This window comes from Macrobrachium rosenbergii, chromosome 7, assembly GCF_040412425.1.
Source record: "Macrobrachium rosenbergii isolate ZJJX-2024 chromosome 7, ASM4041242v1, whole genome shotgun sequence".
In the NCBI taxonomy this organism is placed as follows: domain Eukaryota; kingdom Metazoa; phylum Arthropoda; class Malacostraca; order Decapoda; family Palaemonidae; genus Macrobrachium; species Macrobrachium rosenbergii.
In genome coordinates, this window is record NC_089747.1 from 16,005,867 (window position 1) to 16,030,000 (window position 24,134).

Genomic DNA, 24,134 nt, shown 5'->3' on the forward strand with positions numbered 1-24,134 from the left:
TACCCCAGTATAAAAACCCCTGATCTAGAGTCTAGGTGTTACGGGCTGCTCCAGGAGCAAGAGCCCGTGCCAGCACAAGGCTGGCTTAATCTTAAACAACAAGTCTACATGCTGTCTAGAAAACAGCTTCCATAGGTCTAGATTCTAGAACCAGGGAGGCCGTTTTCTTAAGTGTCTTATCTATCCATCAGCCACCTGCAGGGAATATTTCGTTATCCTCTTACTTCAGAGCGATGTCATAACCATAAACTTGGCACACATTCTGTTGAGATCATTTGAGATTGGCTTCCGAGAGGCATTCAGTGCTGAGCTCAGTGTTGAGCTAGCAGGGTGATTTTCACGCTAAATTCCTTAAATAGAAGCTCCTGGCGCAAGGTCATTGTAAGAAAAGAAACAATCGTGTTTGAAATTGTGTATCAATATACGATAAAAAAATTAAATGCTATATAACTGTTGAATATCACGTAATGTTGGAATGGCTGAGTATTTTTTGCCATACGTAAGTTTTATCGGAATTTCCGTGTTCCGTCCAAAAGCTTCTGGCTCCTTTATCCAGACTGAAAGTCCTTCCGCCAATGACGTACAGGGGCCTGGCCTGCACGCGCCGGATTTGGGCTGCTTGGGCTACCAGCCCCGTCGTGTAAACGTCCTCCAGCCACAGCAAAGGGACGTGAGGGGCGTATTTCAAAAGGCGTCCCACAGCGCTGCCGCCCACCACGTAGGCGGGACCCAGGACAAATGGCGGGTAGACGGGTTCTGGGTATTCTTCCTGCAATGCAGATGTCTTTTAGAGCGTACTTTTCTTATTAGAGAGGTGTGTGTGTCGGTTGTACTAAATGTATGGCTTTATACATTTCATGTTCTCGATTCGCAGTTAATGTATAAATTATCAATTTATACATATATTTATATACATATAAATTGATAATGTATACATTTTCTGCAACGGAGAACATGAAATGTACACACACACACACACACACACACACACACACACATATATATACACACACATATATATATATATATATATATATATATATATATATATATATATATATATATATATATATATATATATATATATATATATATATATATGTAATAATAAGTATGCGTCTGTTTTAGGCAAGTTGAACATCTTTCTACCGTCAATTGCGTGCATACTGTTTCATGTATGGTCATACACTTGTGAAAGGGATTTATTATTATTGTTATTATTATTATTATTATTATTATTATTATTATTATTATTATGCTTAAAAGTGGTTGAGTCTGATGTAGATTCTTAAGCAGAATTGTTTCTCGTAACATAACAGTGTATTCGCATGTCAATAAGCTTACTGTAAAAGGCGTGAGAATTACAGCCCAGTCTCATGGGGAACTGAAATTAATGTAAAAGATAAATTTTAGCTCTTTGAAGCTATTCCAGGAATGAAAACTAAGCTATTTGCATTAAAAATAAATTAACTAAAGTAGCTTGTTATACTTGTAATTACCAATATCCTACCATAGATACTCCCCACTTGTGTTGTCTGTGCGGTGATGGCCGAGTTTCTAGACAGCCGTAAATCCACTTAGTGGCTGGATTGCTCTGCCCAGGCCACCGAGATTCCAGGCTCATCTCCGGACGGCTTCTAGGCTGGGATGGCCACCCTAGGCTTTGCGTAGGCTTTGGAAAAAGAAGGCAATCGTTAGTGTGTGTGTGTGTGTGTATGTATACGTATATAATATATATACAGAATATATATATCTATATATATAGATATATATATATATGTGTATATATATATATATAGATATATATATATATATATATATATATATATATATATATATATATATATATATATATATATATATATATTTCTTATATATTTCTTGAGCCTTCCACAGACTTTTACTCCTTTGATATAATGAGCGTGGGAATGCTAACAGTACTGATAAAAATACGTAGTAAAGAAATTCATATCTTTTAGTGAATGAAATATCTTCCCCAAAGAAACTACGTGACAGTTTGGTAACTAGCTAGAAAGATTGCTGTATATCTGAACCAAGATGAGTCATTTGTGATGAAGATAGGAACTCGCTACAAAGAGACCTAAACAAGATATATAAATGGGCAGAGATAAATAGGATGGTATTTAACTCTGATAAATTTGAATCAATGAACTATGGTGATAAAGTAGGAATGCTATATGCATATAAAGGACCTAATAATGAGACAATCACAAACAAGGAAGCAGTTAAAGACCTTGGTGTGATGTTGAATAGGAATATGTTATGCAATGATCAAATAGCAATTCTATTGGCAAAATGCAAAGCAAAAATGGGAATGTTGTTCCGGCACTTCAAAACAAGAAAAGCTGAACACATGATTATGCTTTATAAAACGTACGTACGTAGTCCACTTGAATATTGCAATATAATGTGGTACCCACACTACCAAAAGGATATTGCACAAATAGAGAGTGTACAAAGGTCATTTACAGCTAGAATAGAAGAAGTTAGGACCTTGACTACTGGGAAAGACTACAATTCTAAATTTATATAGTCTTGAAAGGAGAAGAGAACGCTACATGGTAATCAAGCATGGAAACAGATAGAAGGAATTACCAAAAACATCATAGAGCTAAAAATATCAAAAGAGCAAGCAGAGGTAGATTAATAGTGCCAAAAACTATACCAGGAAAACAGGAAAGCACACAGGACATTAATCCACCACGCACCAGCATCGATAATGCAGCGTCTATTCAATGCGCTACCAGCTCATCTGAGGAACATAACAGGAGTGAGCGTAGATGTGTTTAAGAATAAGCTCGACAAATATCTAAGATGCATCCCAGACCATCCAAGACTGGAAGATGCAAAATATACTGGAAGATGCGTTAGCAATTCTCTGGTAGACATCAAAGGTGCCTCACACTGAGGGACCTGGGGCAACCCGAACGAACTGTAAGGTCTGTAAGGTAAGGTAAGTGCCTCATTTATAAACATTAGACATCACTGCATATTTTTGCCAATTAGGCTGTGGCTTCAAATAGCTATTTCCAAAATACGACCCATATCCGATGCTTTTTAAAGATTTTATCGACGAAAATCAATTAGATACGGTCCTTAAATGCACTGTAGTAATCACCATCATCATGAAAATTCTTGCGTCAGATGTTCGTCTTTTGAGGCTAAATATAAAGTTGTTTTCTCCACTTTTTTACACGAGGGTCAACTCTTCCTCTTGTCATTGTCAACACGGCTTTGTATCATTAGGCTGTCCCAATAAAGCGTCCCGTAGGGGGATAGTGCCGTCAGTGCATCTCACGTGGTGCACTGTAGACGTTACTTCAGGGCTTTGCAGCGTCCCTTCGGCCCCTAGCTGCAACCTCTTTCATTCCTGTTACCGTACCTCCGTTCATATTCTCTCTCTACCATCTGACTTTCCACCTTCTCTAACAATTGTTTCATAGTACGGCTGCGAGGTTTTCCTACTGTTACACCTTTCAAACCACCTTTAATCTCAATTTCCGTTTCAGCGCTAAATGATCTCATAGGTGTCAGCGCTTGGCTTTTGATCTAAATTCTCTCTCTCTCTCTCTCTCTCTCTCTCTCTCTCTCTCTCTCTCTCTCTCTCTCTCTCTCTCTCTCTCTCTCTCTCTCTCGATTGAGCGGGTATGTCAAGTCCTCGAATATGTGGCAAGGGTAGACCCGACGTTACTCGGGGTCCCAAAATTAGAGGGAATCATCAAGAAATTACACCGGAAAAATTTAAGAGTAAATCTCTTGTGTAATAATTGACAGTAGTAATTTACTTTGCTGAAGGTTTTCATTAGATTTAAAGCCTCACTCTTGTTGAGGTAAATTTGAACAAACTTTTCCCAGAGAACAAAATGTATTCATTGTACCCAGGGCAGAATGTACTTAATGAACCGAATAGACGAAACGATGAAGAAAATGTTATTCCATGCCTAATGGACAAACTGTACCAATTTACTAAATTCTATACAGTTGTCTGGTTGGGTACATTTTTTATGACAGGACGCTTGTTTGAGGCTGAACAGTTGTACTCTATCACAGTATATTGAAAGAAAAAAAATACATTAAATAAATACAGGGTTCAAATGGTGATACCAGAAATTTATATAGTTTCCCAGAAGAGATATTATATGAAACAAAGTAATCAGGCAGAATGCCTTTGGAATAATATATATTGCTATTCATGTCAGGTTTTATTTGATTAACGAAAAGTGATCGTTTTTATTCTTGTTTGCGTTTTCTTTGAGAGTTCGATGTAAAGTTCTTTTTGATGCTGTGAAAATGATTTTGTCGTCATTGCGAAGCTGAATAGTTTCATCTTATCGTATAGTAGGTTCAGAACTGGACGACCGTCAGATTTCATAATGACGAGTGGAATTCAATCAGTAATAGAAGCTTCTGTAGTTTTCATTGAAACAATATTTGGCAAAAGTAAGATAACGGAGATATTCACTTTTCTTAAAACCAGTGGGAAATATAGTCAGTGCAACTGCGAGGTTTTCCTCCTGTTACACCTTTCAAACCTTTCTGCTCTTAATTTCCCTTTCGGCACTGAATGAAGCCACAGGTCCCAGCGTTTGCCCTTTGGCCGAAATTCTATCTTCCATTCCAAGACTGACTCGTGCGAAATTCTTCGCGATATTCTCTGCGTATTATAATGTGTTAAAAATCAAGCCAAATAAATGAATTATAACCAGATGCATTGAAAGTTTAAACGAAAAGCTGTCAACAGCAGGTAGCACGCCTGGCACTGGAGAACAGATTTTTCTGACGCGGCTTTGTCAGCCAACCTATATGCTAGAAGTAAATTGAACTCGAGAGTAGGAGGGGAAACTTATTTTCTCACTTGATTGCCAATTACACTTGACGTTCGTATGCATTACGTGAAAAGGTGATTCACAGTATTAGTATGTGGGTGTGATCTTAATGTACGTAGCAGTGTGAGTGTATTTGTAGAATAAAAATGCGTGTATGTATAAGTATATATGTATATATATGCTATTTATATATTATGTATATATGTGTGTGTATGTATGTATGTATGCAAACACACACACACACGCATATATATACATTTATATATAATATATATTTGTATATGAATAATTAGGCGTTTGCGCATGCTTCTCTCTCATAAGTAGTTGGCGGAAAATGTTTCTGAATGTTAATCCATCACTAATTTATTGATGTATATCAATCTGGTGTTCCAAAAAAAAAAAAAAAAAGCTTAAATCCCGCGACAGAAAAGTGATCTCTGTCCCTAATGTGTCTCTTACAATTGTTCTTTACCGTATCCTCATTTTTGTAGCGTGTGTGTGTGTGTATGTGTGTGTGTGTGTGTGTTTGCGTGCGTTTTCGCTCGTGGAGTTTTGAAATGTCAAAGCTGGTGTTAGGCAGGTGTAACACTCATGATTTATATTTCTGTGGAACAATAGTTTTGTTGTCAGCTGTTCTTTTTTATAGCTTTGGATGGTGACTGGAAATTTGTTTCATAATGTTAAAAGAGTGTTTTTCTTATTTTGAATGCGGAAGTGTGTTCACTCGAAAGTTATCTCTCTGCAAACCCTTACGTTCCTTTTACTGTACCACCTTTTATATTCTCTTTCTTCCATCTTACTTGCCACCTTTTCCTGACAATTGATTCATAGGGCAACTGCGAGGTTTTCCTCCTGGTGCACCTTTCAAACCCTTAGTTGTCAGTTTCCGTTTCACCGCTGAATGACCTCACAGGTCACAGTGCGTGGCCTTTGGCCTAAATTCTACATTCAGTTCAGTTCTGTCTCTCGGACTCTTGTCTTATTCAATCGTCGAGTTCGTATGAACATAACGCTCTTTATCTCAGGCGTTCCTTGACCAGATAAAAAGATTGCTATTAACCTTGAATGTCACTTAACCAGCTAAAGTACCCCTGATTACCTAAAACATTCCCTAACTAGATCAAAATGTTTCTATTCACCACAAACGTTCCTTGGTTGCCTCAAAGGTTCCCTGACCACCTCAAAGGTTCCTTGAGTGCCCGAAAGTATCCTTGATCACCTCAAAGGTTCCTTACCCAGATGAAAATATCGCTGTGTACCTCAAACGTTCGTCAACCAGACGACACCGTTGTTTACCTTAAATATATTCCTTCAGCAGGTGAAACTATCACTATTTACGTCACACATTCCCAAACCAGTTGAAAACATCGCTATCCGCCTCAAACTTTCCTTAATCAGGTGAAAATACCACCACAGATATTTACGTAACCATAAATATTAGGGTGAGTCATAAACACGTCGGTAATTTATCGCACAGACACCACTAACAGATTGGACAGAAGTTAACTTAATGACTTGTTGGTAGTTTTAAACAAAGCTTCTTATGATTATCAAGTATTGGCTTAACATTCGTTCTGTCCTTACGGACGCTGACGCACTTTCAACCTTTTTGTGACGTGGGAAATAAGTGTATGGCTTTTTTTTTTTTGTTCTTTTTTTTATTAAGTTTAATGTGGATGTCCCCTGACCGTTTCCGGACCAGAACCAATTCGTGGTTAGATACGTTATCATTCCAACTACTACTACTACTACTACTACTACTACTACTACTACTACTAATAATAATAATAATAATAATAATAATAATAATAATAATAATAATAATAATTTTTTGTATAGTTGGATTTCTCACTCTGTTAATAGCCTTAGCGTGAATGTTAGTTTGAGAGTAAATCAGTAATTGAATATATTCGGGTTCTTCTTTCTTGCTTTGTTAGGTGGATTATTTATTTATTATAGTAGATTTTCAACCATATGTGAGCTATGACGATTACATTCTTTCTTTTAACATGAGGTTGTATTTCCCGTTGATTTCGGCAAATGAGATAACGACTTGATGGGATACATCAGAAAATAAACTGTAAAATCAGTGTTTTAGTTAGATAATTTTCTGTATATTAATATTATTCTCTATTAGATGAACACTCATAACTTTTAGATTTTATGGAAGTGATTATTATTTAAAAATTTTAATATATTAAAACTTAGAATTACTTTGAAATTTACCTTAGAATACATAGGCCTTCGTAATTGCTGAGTCAGGTACTCCTTGAGGTGGAAAGGATTGAAGATGACGTCGTCGTCAATCTTGACCACGAAGGGCACTTCCGGGCAGCTCTTGTTGACCCAGGTGAGCCATGCCATGGTCTTGTAGGTCAGATTTCTGGGTGGGGGAAGAATAGGCCAAGAAAGGTCAAAGGAGAAAATGTTTTGAGTTTTCAAGAGCACTGCAAAAATTGATTTGCATCCGTCGCTGTTCTTTTGCTCGAAAGAAACACTAGACAAATTATCTACGTTCGTCTTTGTTCTCTTGCTCCCTAGAAACACTAGACAAATTATCTACACTCATCTTTATTCTCTTGTTTTTGAGAAACACTACTGAAGTTATCTGCGCCTATCTTTATTCTCTTGAGACCTCGAGAAACACAGCAAAATTATCTGCGTTCATCTTTACACTCTGGTTCTCAAGAAACTAAAAAATTCGTCAGCGTTCATCCTTCATCGCCATCTTTTGCATTAAATAAAACTCACCAGAAGTTATTGTGTTCATCTTTAGCTCGAAGGTAGATTGAGTACATAATTATGAGAGAAAAACTAGATGGTAGAGTGTGAATTTAACGTAGCGGGATGTCGAGAGATAGCATTGTGACTGAGTAGTGTGTGATTGTCTTCGTGACCGGTTTTGGCGTTGTATAAATTGATCTCAGAAAGGTTTGAGGGCGACAAAGTGAATAATGTGACTTCCATAAAGAAATGTAATTGAAGAAAGCATTCATTGTTTTAAGACGAAAGCTAGAAAAGTTTCAACAATAACGCGACTTACAGGACGTACTATGAAATTTTTTCCCATTTTAGTATAAAAATATAAGCATGATGTCAGCTTCACTTTTATTTTTTTTGCGCCTTTTTTTCAGAATTGATCGGAAAACTGTGCCACAATGGTAGAAATTTTATTACCAATTTCATTTCCAAGGGAGAGTTGCAAGGTGAAGTGAGCGAGTACTTATATTAGTTCTATTTGAATGACATTTTATTTTTTATTTTATGTTCAGTGTTCTCTCTCTCTCTCTCTCTCTCTCTCTCTCTGAATTTCGTATAACAAACTGACTCTATCACCTGTAGGGCACTCACTTGTAAGAGTCTATAAAATTATATTGAATGATGTCGTTGTGGATCTTTGCTTCGGCCGCAATGTCTTGCTGCAGTTTCTTGTCCGATGTTGCTCCCACGATGAATATGGTCCTGAGGAGAATTCATCGTATATCAGTCAAAAAAAGGAGACATTAATATCCAGAGTACGCGTAGAAACTAATATTCGTATTTTTGCGTACGTGCGGGTGTGCACGTATGGGTGTGTGTATATACACACACACACACACACACACACACATATATATATATGTGACCGTAAAATATTTTCTTTTAGAACTGAACATTTCTCCAGCTGTACAATTATCACTGTTCTGTGCCTCTAAATTCATTGCGTGTCAGTTGAGGGAAACAATTGTTACCGAAATATAACGCTGTAGAATCTACCCTCTTTGGTGTTTTTATATAACCTTTTATTTTATATACATATATATATATATATATATATATATATATATATATATATATATATATATGTATATATATACATATATACTGTATATATATATATATATATATATATATATATATATATGTATATTATATATATATATATATATATATATATGTGTGTGTGTGTAATTGATTTCTTGTGAGTTCAACTCCCTTTCTGAATGACCTGCATTGTATATATATTCTTAAAGCTATTATCTGTTAATATAAGAGACCTCCAGCCTCAAAGGTGCAGAACTGTCAGTCTTCCCCCTCTCATATCTCTCTCTCTCTCTCTCTCTCTCTCTCTCTCTCTCTCTCTCTCTCTCTCTCTCTCTCTCTCAATGAAAGCTCAACGTCATCACACACCACTCGCTGATTTTCGTGTAGTTTCATCGAACAGCGATTTCATAGGAAAAAGTAAGTCTTTTAGATTTGGGTTGCAGCCATCGCCAGCCAACCTGCCCTCCTGTCTCATTATACTGTGAAAACTTCATACCTGTTTTACACCTGCCCAAAAAAACACGTATTATTATTCTCCTCTCGCGCCTTGTAAATCATGGCTGTATCACACAGGTGTATGGGCTTTGTTATGTCGTAGCGAACGTGCTGAGGTGTGTTGTCACAAAAGCAAGAGACGCACAGGTGTTCATAACACCTGTACAATACCGAAATCATCACGAGAATAAAAATGATTTAATCTCCTCCGTCGAGGCATAACCCATTACAAATATAAGGAAAGAATTATTTTATTAAATATAAATCAAGAAACAGTTATGGTATGACAGAGTTACTCGATCCTCTTCCTAGACTAGACACTTGCGAGAGCTCGTGAAAGATAGGAAAATGCTTAGAAAATACAACTTTTATGAAAATGTAGACACAAACATTACTCGAAATATGAACGAGTGGATGGCTTCCAGTGGAAAGAAACTCTATTTGAATGGATTTCTAACCTTGTATTGCAACTTAAGTTGCAAAATGTGGGTCCGACAGCAGCATCTGCTGCAAAAATTCTCAGTTCCGGTTTTTTTTTTTCTAGTCAGTGGTCCCTGCCGAAAATTAACAATGGACAGAGTAAGCTAAAGAAAATAAAATATACCTAATGAACAGAATTTGCTCATTGGACAAAACATGCCCATATACCCATTGGACAATATATATCGAATAGACAGAATATACCCATTGGACAAAATGTACCTACGCAAGCAATGGACAAATGAACAAAGTGTATCTAACGTATCAAATTTACCCATTGGACAAAATGTACCCAGTTGTCGCCATATTTCCATTAGGTACCTTTGGTACAGTGGCTGCATCATGAACAAAAGGCTTCTTATTTACCAGATGTACCCAATGTACAAAATATACCCATTTAGTCCATTGGGTGCAATTTGAATAATTTGGGGAAACCATTGCCTAGAATTAAAGGAGACTCTCAAACTTAATACTTATCCAGGTTCAGAGATATCTGTTGGATCACAAGAAATTGTATTTAGGCAATGGATACTTATCTGTTAAGATGCAACAATAATCATGTTGCAGAGAAAAGTTAGCTAAACTTTAAAAGTTAGCTAAACTTTAAAAGTTAGCTAAACTTTAAAATGCTCCATAAATGAAGATGAAATTTGATAGAAAAAATTCCCGAGAGAAAAATACCCATAATGATAAAAATGTCGAGAAAAAAAATGAGCGTGAAAGTTGAAATTTTCCTACGGAATGACTTAGGGCATCCATTATTTTTCATAGCCACACCCCTTTTAGATTGTTCCTTGCAAATTCTAGGGGGTTCACCTTATTATGGAATTCCCTGCACTCCTCAGTGTTTCCCTAATCCTCGACATACTTCTTGACAAGAAGTGTCGAAAAGAACGATGGAACGAGATTGTGCAGCCACATCTGGTGTGGTCCTTACGTCATTAAAAGAAAGATATAAACGCAATATGTATCGAAATTTGGAGAAAAGGCAGTGTCTGTGTTTTCCTCTTACCTCAAATTATATATATATATATATATATATATATATATATATATATATATATATATATATATATATATATATATATATTATATATATATATATATATATATATATATATATATATTATATATATATATATATATATATATATATATATATATATATATATAATCATGATATATATATATATATATATATATATATATATATATATATATATATATATAATCATGAAGCTACAATTGTCGCTTAATATAAAATTCACGCTACCTCGGGAATATCCAAACGTACCAAAGAACTATCATGGTGGAAGTGGGTTAATGCCGAAGCAAAGTACAATTTCCCCGCTCGCGACAGGTAAATAAAGCACGCCAGACTCGGCATTGACCTATATCTCTCTTGATAGCTCAGTGGGTAGAACGTCGACTGGAGTCGCTGGATAAGTATCTGTGTCGTGGGTTCGAGACTCGGCAGTATCAGTCCATTTATCACTTATAAATTCCCCTTCGGTGATAATTCCCCATCAGGGATATTCCCAAGGTAGCGTGAATTTGATATTGAGCGACATTTGTAGCTTCATGATTGTATATAAATCGCGGTGTGATAAATAATTTCATATATATGTATATATACTGTATATATACAGCATACTGTATATATAGTATATATATATATATATATATATATATATATATATATATATATATATATATATATATATATATACTATATATACTCGTGTATATAAACACACTATTTATCCAAATTTGGAGAAAAGGCAGTCTGAGTTTTCCCTCCTCTTACCTCAGGCTGATGTGGGAATACAGAGAAGGACTCGCCCAAGTCCTCCTGATGACATCCCTTTTGTCCTTGTTCGGAACTGCCGAGGGGACAACGGCTAGCATAAATGGAGACGTTGAGTTGCAGATCTGAACGTGATGCAGGTCCTCCTGCCAGGTGATGCTTGAAGGAATGGGATTCACTACCGGGCCGTCCAGTTCCAGCGGTCTGTTTTTGTAGATGAACCTGTGGGGATTTAATCTTAATATATAATAAAATGTAATATTGAGAAGTGTGGGGAGAAACCAAAACATAAGGTTATTGTATAAGTTTAATCGTAACAACCAGTGCCCTCATAACTTCCGTAATTCTTCACACTTTTAGGATACGATTGTCACTACAAAGCCTTAGATCCAAATGCGAGAATATGAAGTAATTCCGTAGCAGGATTTGGACCGGCATCCAGAGTGCCAGAACGACTTCACGTTGCCGACGTGGTCAAGGTCGGCAACGTAACCTCGTTTTGAACTCTGAGAGCGTGTTCGAATCCTGCTACGAATATCAGAACCACTTCATATAGTCTTCATATTTGGGTCTAAGGCTTTGTAGTGACATGCGTATCCAAAATGTGTGAAGAACTCGATAAGTTAAAAGGGCAATGTGGTTTTTACAAATACATACATATCTGGTAAAAAGTGACCAGTTGATTGTAAATAATTATTGTGTATGTGGTTTGGTGGACCAAATGAGAGCGTATAGGAGGGCCTCCAACAATAAGCTCAGATGAAGGTAATTTGATAATTAATGTTCGAAATTTCTCTATAAAGCTTGAGACTGACGAAAAAACTGAAACGAAATATATTTGTTCTGGTTAATAAAAAATATACATAGCAAATATACATGAAAAGAAGTAGATTATATAGTTTCTTAGTATTGGTTGGTGCTTTCAGAAGCAGCTGAATGAAACTTGTAGGTTTCTCCTATATGTATATAATTTTATCGTTATGAGTGGACGAGCAAGCACACCAAAATACATCCTAACCTAATTACTTTTTGTCGTTTTCAGGCGTTTGTGTCTTATAATTTTTATTTTTGGGTACTCCCAACGATAAAGCTTCAAGTACATGGTACAGTTCAGCAACCAAAATCTTAATCCTCAACATGGAGTAAAGTTTAACCATTGAATTGGGTGAACAATAACCTCGGAATGATGTCAATATTAACTGCAGTGTTGGGTTATACTTTCATACAGGTGACTTGTATAATGATAGATCCACCATACACTATCCAAGCTGGAAGCCATGTGCATTGTTTGTAGAAGAATACGTGGAAGTATGTGGCAACTTTACAACTCATGTGGAAGTGTATTGCAACTGCACAGTTCAGTGGGCGTGGTCTGTGACTTAGGTTCAGTCAAAAAGAGTTGACATTTCAGTGTGCAAATTGTTCTACTGCCTGTGGTCATTAACTGATCCAAGGGTCTCCTTTCAATCTGGACTGGCAAAACTCTGAAGCCTCAGGTGTTCAGCAGATTCAGAGTAAAAAAAAAAAAAGTTTAATCATATGATTCTAGAAACTTACGCCATACCCCAACTTACGCCATACCCCTCAAATATCTTACTTGAATCTGTCCTTGAATGGTCTTTCCGGAAGCACTTTTTGCCACGTTGTCATAGAGAGCGTAGACGCGTGGGACATCTCACTGTAACTGAGTTTTGACCGAATGTTAGTGATAGGTATCATCCAGGTCGCATTGGTCGTGTCATTGAATATGCAGAATTTTTCGTAGGACGCATTGGCGGGCTTTCTGCTCATTAATTCAGTGCAGTTTATCTCGAAGAGTAAAGGAAACTGGCTGAGAAATAGAGAAAAACGGAAAGATTGAGATTTAAATTTAATGCCTTGTCTTCACAGTGATTACTTTGTGTGTGTGTGTATATATATATATATATATATATATATATATATATATATATATATATATATATATATATATATATATAAATGTATATACATACAGTATATATACAGTATATACACACACATTACATATATATACACATTTTATATAATATATAAATTATAATTATATATATATATATATATATATATATATATATATATATATATATATATATATATATATAAATATAAAATTGTAATGACCACATTGCCCGCTTAACTTCATGAGTATGTGTGTGTTTATATGTTTGTATATGTACAGTATATGTATATATATAGGCCTATATATGTTTGTATGTAGAGAGAGAGAGAGAGAGAGAGAGAGAGACAGAGACAGCATTTCAGTATAATATTTTCTCTCATCTTAATTTCTGAGGAACATGTAGAATTGTCCCGGTTTTTTTTTTTTAAATAAACTAATGACTTACTTATCCCTGGTGTCTGGCTGGAAGTAACGCAGCCCCGTCGGAATTCTGGAAACGTAAATCAGTCCGTGGAAGAAAACCAACGTCACCAAGAGCGCCAGAATCCGGTCCCTCATACCGTGGGGAGCTGTTAGAAGAATCATCGAGAGAGAGAGTATTATTATTATTATTATTATTATTATTATTATTATTATTATTATTATTATTATTATTATTATTATTATTCTCCAAACCAAATGGCTAGCTCGAAGAACGTGTTTTGAGTTGAGGGGTAAAAACGAGAGCGAGATAACAGTTAGAGGAGTTAGACGGCTAGGTAGAAGAAAACGGATTACAAGCGGAAATGCAGCTTTAATTCCCTCCCCCCCCTCAACCAATCCCTTTTTCTCCCCCTCCCTTTATGAGTGGTAGTGACAAGAGTAACTGTATTATCATTATTATTTCACTAATACCTATAACATGAAGTTTGAGATGACCTTGGCAAGCCTTTAACATTTTTACGTTTACACAAGATGAATACAAATGTGTACCCGTATACGCTCTTTAAAAGGATACAGACATAAATAGTAATCGTTTAATTAAGCATAACTCAGCTTCATTCGCATAGAATGACACATCTCCTGATCATAAAATCCACCATTCAGTTTCCTGCTGAGACTGAGGTCTCGAAAACATCTGTCTACTTTCATGTGGATCCATTTTACAAAGTAAATACATTAGTACACAGGTCAGGTATATTTTCGTTATTAAAAGATAATTGAAGCTTCAAGGTAAAGTCAGCAAGGTGGAAGGATGTTTGAAGGATGACTGAGAGCAAGATGAATGAATAAACCCTTCATATTAATACCATGAATGAATAGGATGCTGAAATGTTCTGAGGATTTCAGGAGTGTGGCAATCAGGAGGATATATATATATATATATATATATATATACATTTCTCGCTATAATGTGGTTCGGATTCCACAATAAGCTGTAGGTCCCGTTGCTAAGTAACCAATTGGTTCTTGGCCACGTAAAGTAAGTCTAATCCTTCGGGCCAGCCCTAGGAGAGCTGTTAATCAGTTCAGTGGTCTGGTAAAACTAAGGTATACTTAACTTTATATATATATATAGTTAGAGCTAAAGTCCTCCTGGGCCTCTGTAGGCTCATAGGGCAGGCGCTGATCTCCTGTTTCTTAGGCCGACAGCTAGTGGGGGACAGGTCCCAGTGCCTATGACACGTGGCGTGTGTCATATATATATATATATATATATATATATATATATATATATATATATATATATATATATATATATATATATATATATTATGTGTGTTTATTTATTATATATATAATATATTTTGTATATGAATATATTTGTATATTTGTGTATACACATACAAATATATACACACATATATATATATATATATATATATATATATATATATATATATATATATATATATATATAATTATGTATTCCACGTCAAAAAAGCGATAATCGCCATTGACCCGCAGATGACCTCAGGTGACAAAGCACGCCTGATCTATAAAGCTCAAACCTTAAATATCGCGACGTGGGCCATAATGCCATCCTGCCGCCATAGGTAACAAAAACGATCTGTTTTCGAAATCGGACGTCTGCGAGTCTCGCCTTACGTGTGTTCTCTTTCAAGTTCCTTGGATTGAGATGAGATGATGGAAACACGGCATTAGTTTCTCTCTCTCTCTCTCTCTCTCTCTCTCTCTCTCTCTCTCTCTCTCTCTTCTTCCGCCGCCGGCTGATGAAGAGTTAGAGAATTTATTTCTGATAGAAATTCATTTCTCGCTATAATGTGGTTCGATTCCACAATAAGCTGTAGGTCCCGTTGCTAAGTAACCAATTGGTTCTTAGCCACGTAAAATAAGTCAATCCTACCCAGCCTAGGAGCTGTTAATCAGCTCAGTGGTCTGGTTAAACTAAGGTCTGTTCATCTCTCTCTCTCTCTCTCTCTCTCTCTCTCTCTCTCTCTCATTTTTAGGCATGAGGCGAGGTGTTTGTGAGTAATTGGCACCTGATTTTCATACTACTTACATTATTGACTATTCTGTTCATAAGCCCACATTTTTAGTGTTTGTTTTTATTGTATTGATGATTAATACTCGATTATTATTCGGTCTTATGATGTTGATTTTTGTTTTCGAGCATTCTTTTATTGCTTATTTTTATGTTTGTCCATGAGTCTTTGTTAGTGGTGGTGTTTATTATTGTTTATTCCTCGTTGGAAGGGTCGGTATCGTTTTCGGCTAGCACTCTGCTGGGCCCGCGTTCTAGTCTCCGGCCGGCCAATGAAGAATTAAAGGAATTTATTTCTGGGGATAGAAATTAATTTCTCGATTTAATGTGGTTCGGATTCCACAATAAGCTGTAGGTCCCGTTGCTAGGTAACCAGTTGGTTCTTAGCCATGTAAAATAAGTCTAATCCTTCGGGCCAGCCCTAAGAGAGCTGTTAATCAGCTCAGTGGTCTAGTTAAACTAAGGTATACTTAACTTATTACTTGAACTTAAGGTTTAATAATATATATATATATTTTATATATATATATATATATATATATATATATAGTATATATATTTTTTGTTATTTCCAGTAGTTATTAGTAATTACCATTAAACAATATGTGTAATATTAATTTTAAACAATTAAAAACCAATGAAAATGGTTGTCGGTTTTCTTGTTAAACGTATAGTAATAAGAAAATGAAAAGTCATTACACGGATTTTCTATTAATTTGGCTTAAGATTGGGTCAGTGTTTAGTATTTTGCCTTTGTCTGTGTTTTGAAGAAATATGGTGTGTGTGTGTGTGCACTTTGCAGCATTTGCTAGTTTGAAGCATATTTATTATTTTGGCTGAAATGATCTGAGTTTAAGCTCAAAGCCAGTGATGCATCCTTGTACCTCTGTTAATTTTATACAACTTCTACATATCTTCACATTTTCCATCCTATCAGTTCATCTTACACCGCAAATACTACGCAAACATTTGCCCTTAACAGATCTTTTTTTTTTTTTCACTTGGGATTCTATAGACAGTTCAACTCTTATCTCAGTCTTTTGCACACACCTTGTTTCCTTTCTTGCTGCACTTATTTTATGATATGCATCTTCCCACATTCTGCCATCATTAATTATATTAATCCCAAATACTTATACGAATCAGTTGTTTCCATTCTTCCACTATCCACATTAACATTCATTGCTCTATCTTCCTGGTTTTCATTAACAATAATAACCTAACTATTGCTTGCACTCACTCGTGACTTTCTCCTCTTGCAAACACTTCCAATCAAACTCGTGCTAGTTTTTGCAGTTTATCACCATTATCCCCAAACACTATTGTATCATTAGCCAATATCTCACATTCCACATTGTATTCACTCTTCACGTATATCTACTGTCCTTTCTCTGACCCCTTGCATCATACCATCCATGAAGGCATTGAAGAGTCATGGTTACATAACAAACCCTTGCCTCAGACCAACTTTTACACCAAAACCAGTCCAAGTAATGTAACACTCTTCATTTCCATCATATGAATATTTAATCGTTCAGAACAGCCTATCTTCTATATCATATATTCTCAACATCCCTCACGCTGCCTGTTGTTAATGATATCATGAGCTTTTCTTAGGTCCAAACTTTTACTCATACCTCTCACATAGCTGTTTCATAACAACCATCTTTTTTTGTCTTAAACTCACTCTGTTATATCCTTGTCAACCCTTCTGTCATCTGTCGCACTTTCTCAATCAAAATCCCATCGTACAATCTTCTGGTATCCAAAGCAATGGTGTTCCCCATGTTCCGTGCAGTCGCTTCTGTCACCTGTACCTTTATACAATGGAACCTTTCCCTCATCCCGATAGACATTACCAGGTCTGGTCAGCCATTCAGTGACGCTACCGCCAGCATGTGGGAGGATCTCACTTATAATCCCATGAACTCTTGGTGTCTTTCTATTTTTCAGCTTTTTAATTGCCCTCCTTGCAGTCTGAATAGTACGTTCCACAAGCTTTCTCAAGCTTGCATTAACCCTTTCCTTACTTGAATCATTTACCTCTGCATCTTGTCCATCCTCCCCATTCGACAAATCTTGAAAGTACTCGCTCCATCGACCCAGGACAACATTCGCTTCAGAGAGCAGCTCTTCGTTTCTATATTTTATCTTTGCGTTACTTCCATAAATATGTATGTATATGTATATGTATATATATATATATATATATATATATATATATATATATATATATATATATATATATATATATATATATATATATAGAGAGAGAGAGAGAGAGAGAGAGAGAGAGAGAGAGAGAGAGAGAGAGTAGCGCCACGCAAACACTGCAGGATGATTATTCCGACACCTGTCGGAGAACACTGACGCACCATAAATAATGTAGGATTGCATAATTTCCTTTCGCAGAGAATTTTTAGAACGAACGCTTAAACAGGATAATTTACTTGGGTGCTAATTAGATCATCAGCATTTTAATCTGTACAGAAATGGGCACGTTAAATAAAGAGAGACTTACAACAGACGTCACCCTGGGTTAATTTTCCCAGCGAGAGAGAGAGAGAGAGAGAGAGAGAGAGAGAGTCCATCTTTCAGACTTTGGTTACCTCCCCCACCCCTGCTTCTCGCACCTCTTAAATGATGATTACATGGATTTGTGAATGTGTCTCTCTGGGTACAGAAGTGTGTGAATGTACGACTAATTGCAGTAACTAAACGCCGTTGTCATTTGAATGTAATTAGATGTGCGGGTTTGCAGGTTTATGAAAACTGAAATGGATTTGCAAAAAATCAGGGAACGATTAAAGAATGAACAAGAAATAAAAAAAAATCAGAAATGCCATGAAAAATAGGACGAATAATTTGAATAGTCATGAAAAATCCGTGGACAATTAAGAAAATAATTTTAAAAATCAGGTAACGGACACCACTTGTCGTTAGAAATCAAAGAAGATTCCGGATTAGCCAAGAAAATCTGGAATGGACGAGAATTATCTTAGGGGATTAAGTAACAATCGAGATAGTTCCAGTCATCGGAATCGGGTCAAGATAGTAATTGAAAATCAGGGAACAGTGAAGAATGGCCACGAAGAAATCAGATAATTAAGAAGTGTTACGAGAATCATGGAATAGTAAGAATAACCATAACAATAAGAAGTCGGAACAGTTTTGAATAGCTGTGGAAAATTAGTAAACAGACATAACTAGCCATCCAATATTGAAGGATCTCCCGTAGGGGGGTTATGCCGTCGATGCACCTCATGCGGTGCACTGTAGGCATTACTTAAGGTTCTTTGCAGTGTCCCTTCGGCCCCCAGCTGCAACCTTTTATTCCTTTCACTGTACCTCCGTTCATATTCCCTTTCTTCCATGTTACTTTCCACCCTTTCCTAACAATTGATTCATAGTGCAACTGCGAGGTTTTCCTCCTGTTACACCTTTCAAACCCTTTTGCTCAATATCCATTTCAGCACTAAATGACCTCATAGGTCCCAACGCTTGGCCTTTAGCCCAAATCCTATATTTTATTCAATGCTGAAGGATCGCCAAATACCCAGAGGACGGACATGCAAGTCAGCGGAACAGTTGGATAGATCAGATTATGAGATAAAGAAACAAATATAATTGTTCGCAGACAGGTAATGCATGCAAGTACTATGAAGCCGGGGGAATTTTCAGCCGATCGTATCACTCGGATCGTGTTGAATCTCTGTTCTGGACAGGTGCGTCCCGCGTCATAAAATCCGTCCAGTAACAAAAAGGAAGAGCACCTATTCATCTGCGGTTAAAAAAAAAATAAAAATGGAAAGTGGGATAACAGAAAAGTGGTTTATGTTCAACGCAAACTCTTTCCATTTACAGAAACACTTGTGTTTTTCAGCCAACTGCTGACTTTTGATACAGAGCTCTTGTTGTTCTTGACTTTTCCTCTCGTTTGCAACAAAGCTCTACGTTTCATAGTATTTATAACTCTTAATGCAAAGCTCTTGGTTCTCCAGAATAAATTATTTCTCTTAAAACAAGCCTCTAGGCCTACTACCCTGTTAAAATATCTCTTAAAACAAGCCTCTAGGCCTACTAGTCTGTTAACAGGGCTCGTGGTTTCCAAAAACCTAACGTGTGATTCTCTGGGTTCATAAGTTTTGTAACTCATAAGCTCTTGGTTTTAGAATCTTTTTCATTTAAAGCCCTTGGTTTGCTAAAGCCGAGCTTTGGATACAGAAGTCTTTGTTTTTTAGGGTTCTGTTAAGTGTCAAAACAAACCTCTTGGGTTGGTAAATGAGTCGGCCTATTTTTCGTTAAGTGACCCCTTAGTCTGAGGGAGCTATCCCGGAAGTTCAAAGCACTTGGAAGCAGACGAGTTCTGGCTTAGCGCAACTCGCGGGCTGAGGGAGATTTTTTTATAAATTAACAAATGAATAAGCAAATAATTAGACAATGAAACAGATGAATAAGTAAATAAAAAGTAAAAAAATTAAGAGAAAAATATTTCCGTTATATCTTAACTGGTGGTGTTGAAGTTTGTCATTTTTGTTCTGTTTCGAACCTCTCTCTCTCTCTCTCTCTCTCTCTCTCTCTCTCTCTCTCTCTCTCTCTCTCTCTCTCTCTCTCTCTCTGTTGTAGACATGGGTTTGAACTTTGGCAACTCTGCAGACTATAAATCATTCATCGGTGTAATTCACTTCTGAGGACGTTATTGGCGTAGTGGTCAAAGATGTATAGTTAGTGAACTTTCTTTGTAAAATTACTTTTCCAAAATGGTTGTCGCGTTCGTCTTTTCACTTCTAAAGAGAAGTTATTGTAAGGAAGTGGGCCCAATCGAACGTTCCCACAAGTTTATTAGAAATTCGTCATCAGACTTATTCCAGCACCAACAGTATGAGACTCTCCGTTTCAATAATAATAATAATAATATTACGGAAGGAGTCCCTCTTTTAGGGCAGTGTAATTAAAAACAGTTGCTGTTTCAGCGGCGTTTAGTTTGTAGAGTAATAATAATAACGAAAACAACAACAGCAACAACAGTAATAATAATAATAATAATAATAATAATAATAACACGGAAGGAGTCCCTCTTTTAGGGCAGTGTTATTAAAAAACATTTGCTGTTTCAGCGGCGTTTAGTTTGTAGAGTAATAATAATAATAACAAAAACAACAACAACATAATAATAATAATAACACGGAAGGAGTCCCTCTTTTAGGGCAGTGTTATTAAAAACAATTGCTGTTTCAGCGGCATTTAGCTTGTAGAGTAATAACAACAACAACAATAATAATAACGATAATATGGAAGGAGTCCCTCTTTTAGGGCAGTGTTATAAAAAAACAACGGCATGTAGCTTGTAGAGAGTTTTCTCTACTCTTCTTATATTCTTCGCATCTGCAGGTAGGTGGTAGAATAAGTTTCCAAAGGACATGGAAAGATATTCTGCGTTCGTTTATTTTACTCTTACGCCTCGACGTAGGCTATAAATACCTGCCCACCTTTTAATTTCATACATTGTCTCATTAGAGGACCACCTGCGTGTGCGTCGAGGCGTAAGAGTATAATAAACAACGCAAGCAGAATATCTTTCCATGTCCTTTGGAAATTTATCGTACTACCTAGCTGCAGACGAGAAGAATATTATAAAGAAATAGAGAAGACTCTCTACAAGCTAAATGCAGATGAAACGGCAATTGTTTCTAATAATAATAATAATGATAATGATAATAATAATAATAGTAATAATAATGTTGTTATACATTTACGTTGCCAGTGCCTGAAGTTTGTCATTTTCTTTTTTGTAAGTGTTAAAGGTTGCTGTGGTATTTTTACGTGTCATCCTTTTTTATATAATTTTGTGCCACATGTTTCTCAGCTGCGATTTATTTGTACTCGCACACACATTTTTTACATTGTGTGTTTGTTATCTTCGATTATTTATCTTTTCGTGCGTGCGTGTTTGTTATATTTGGTTATTCATCAGTTTCATGGTGTTTTTAATGGTTTTTTGGTGGTTCCAGCAATAATAATAATAATAATAATAATAATAATAATAATAATAATAATAATAATAAACAGTTATTACCTTGTACTCCAAATATAAAAGTAGAAAACTCAATATGAATATTTCCGATTGTAGATAAGAGTTAATAGCTGTAGGCTATTTTATCTTTGAAATTCTTATTTACTGACATTCTTGTTACATTACTGTAAACCTTTACTTTATTCTATTTCCCATATTAACTTGGCACAAGAAGGAAAGCTGTCAGAAACGTCGACCCCACAGAGAAGTGGGAAAAGATGCAGAGAAAGAAGATTAACTTGGCACAAGACTATTTTTATTTCGAGTTAAACAACCGCTCCGTCTCCATTAACTGTTATTAAGCATTTTCAAAAACGAAATAGTAATCAGAGTACACTTGACCAATCGACTCAAAAAATTAAAAAAAAAAGTCGGGCCTATTTACAAGAAGGGCAAAGAGAAATTGAATCAAATCATTCATGACACGTGGCTAGGCACTTGATACTGTAGTGCTATGTCCCCTAATTAAGAGTTAGGCAGCATTGTAGTGGGAGTAAAACGATGTGCACCTTACAACACTTGATTGCTTAGCAACACATACGATCTGCTGAGACTCTTGTGAGAACAATGTGGAATCTTATAAAATCTTTCATAGAATTTCTGGAGGTGCGTACGTGCCTTACATTATAATTCAAAAGAAAATTCAAGCTTGCAGTATGAAAGTCATTGGATGAATCAGTAAATTAACAGTATCTCCAGTAATAGAAAAAACACGGTCTTCGTGTTTGTCTTGAATGGTTAAGAAAAATCCACTGTATTCAGCAAAGTTTAAATGAACGAATATAACCCAGGAGCTTTCGACCTTCACTAAGGTCCTCATCAACTGTACTAAAGAAAGCTTACAAAGAAATAAAAAAGCAAAAATACAAAGGATTTAAAAGAGCAATTAAAATTAAAAATGGAAGACCCCAGACTGATAGCTTCCATTTTTAATTGCTCCTTTAAATACTTTGTAGTTTTGCTTATTATTTCTTTGTAAACTTTGTCATTTTTGTTTAGTGTAGCTGAAGAGCACCTTAGTGAAGATTGCAAGCCCCTGTGTTATATTTATTCACTTAAACTTTGTTGTATACAGTGGATTTTTCTCAACCATATTAACAGTATGCCTACAAAAGTAGTGAAAGCCGGATGGCAACACATTTTTTTAATTATCATTCAGTAGATGAAACGTATTCATATAGAACAAACCCGCGGGGCCATTGACTTGAAACTCAAGCTTCCACAGACCCCACACCGCGGCAGTAACTGATCATCCAAGACACTAACCACTATACCAGCGACCAGTATATGGAGAAAATAAAGAAGAAGAATAAGCCATTCAATGAAAGCATGAGAATTCGAACCAAGGCACTTCAAATATTACTGTGACTTTGGTTAGAGATAGGTGGCGAGAGACCTCGGTGCCTGAATCAGTTTCGTCAGACGTCACATGGACTTCCAGCGTTTAGCATTCTGTTATTCGCTGGAACACTCGAGTGTTACAAATGACATGAAAGCTGTTTTGCAAAACGTCCTGGTGCCTGGTAGAGCGGGGTGAAACCTAGATCTGGATTCTTTTCCACTTGAATACTCGGGGGGCGCACATGGGAGTGATTACAACATCAGCTCTTGTATTATTGCATATGTAGAGTCGTTCCGTTCAAGGTTAAGGTTGTATATATATTATATGTACATTATATGTATATATATATATACATACATACATACATACATACACATACATACATACACACGTAAATTATTTTTAGAATGAATGTTCGAGCCAGAAGGAGATTCTACAGTAGTGTATCCGTATGTATATTTCTAGTTCCTTTTAGACTTCTTTTCACTTAGGAACAATGTGAGCCGAGACTTATTACCTACATTTCATTTTCAGTATATCAACGTATACGCTTAACCGAAGTAATGAATCATTACATACTTTAATAGGCTATTACGCTGTGTCCCGTTCTGATAAAATTTCTCGATAAATCAGATTTTTGTACCTGTGTAACAAGACACAAAAGAAAATTCAGGTACTCAGATAAGTACAGGGCGTTACAATTAAGTATATTTTATTCCTCAAATTACAGAAGAGTCAACGCCTATAAATAATGACTAAAAAAAAAGGAAAAGGCAAAAAGTATAGGGTAACCAGTATAAAGGAAAAGAAGCATGGAAAAAATATTCAAGAAATAGAAAGCAGAACTCATTCGCAAGTAATGATAGACTGTGAAATGGAA

At 36.0% G+C, this 24,134-nt stretch overlaps 2 protein-coding genes across 8 annotated transcripts in view; one reads left to right on the plus strand and one right to left on the minus strand.

Moving 5' to 3' along the window:
- The window catches only part of LOC136840170 (afadin- and alpha-actinin-binding protein B-like), a 422,145-nt gene that overhangs the window by 279,027 nt on the left and 118,984 nt on the right, over positions 1 to 24,134 (plus strand). The window lies entirely within an intron of this gene.
- The window catches only part of LOC136840166 (beta-1,3-galactosyltransferase 5-like), a 26,849-nt gene continuing 3,112 nt past the window's right edge, over positions 398 to 24,134 (minus strand). Inside the window, exons 2-8 of one of the 6 annotated variants that reach the window (XM_067106623.1) lie at positions 13,800 to 13,923; positions 13,031 to 13,117; positions 11,434 to 11,655; positions 8,199 to 8,309; positions 7,074 to 7,230; positions 1,511 to 1,672; positions 398 to 769 (exon numbers count right to left, since the gene is read on the minus strand). In XM_067106623.1, the coding sequence (XP_066962724.1) occupies positions 461 to 769; positions 1,511 to 1,672; positions 7,074 to 7,230; positions 8,199 to 8,309; positions 11,434 to 11,655; positions 13,031 to 13,117; positions 13,800 to 13,923 (1,172 nt within the window). In that variant the 3' untranslated portion in view covers positions 398 to 460. Of the gene's footprint in view, positions 770 to 1,499; positions 1,673 to 7,073; positions 7,231 to 8,198; positions 8,310 to 11,433; positions 11,656 to 13,030; positions 13,265 to 13,799; positions 13,924 to 24,134 lie in introns of those variants that run through there. The other 5 variants (XM_067106621.1, XM_067106624.1, XM_067106625.1 and 2 more) reach the window with 5 other exon arrangements.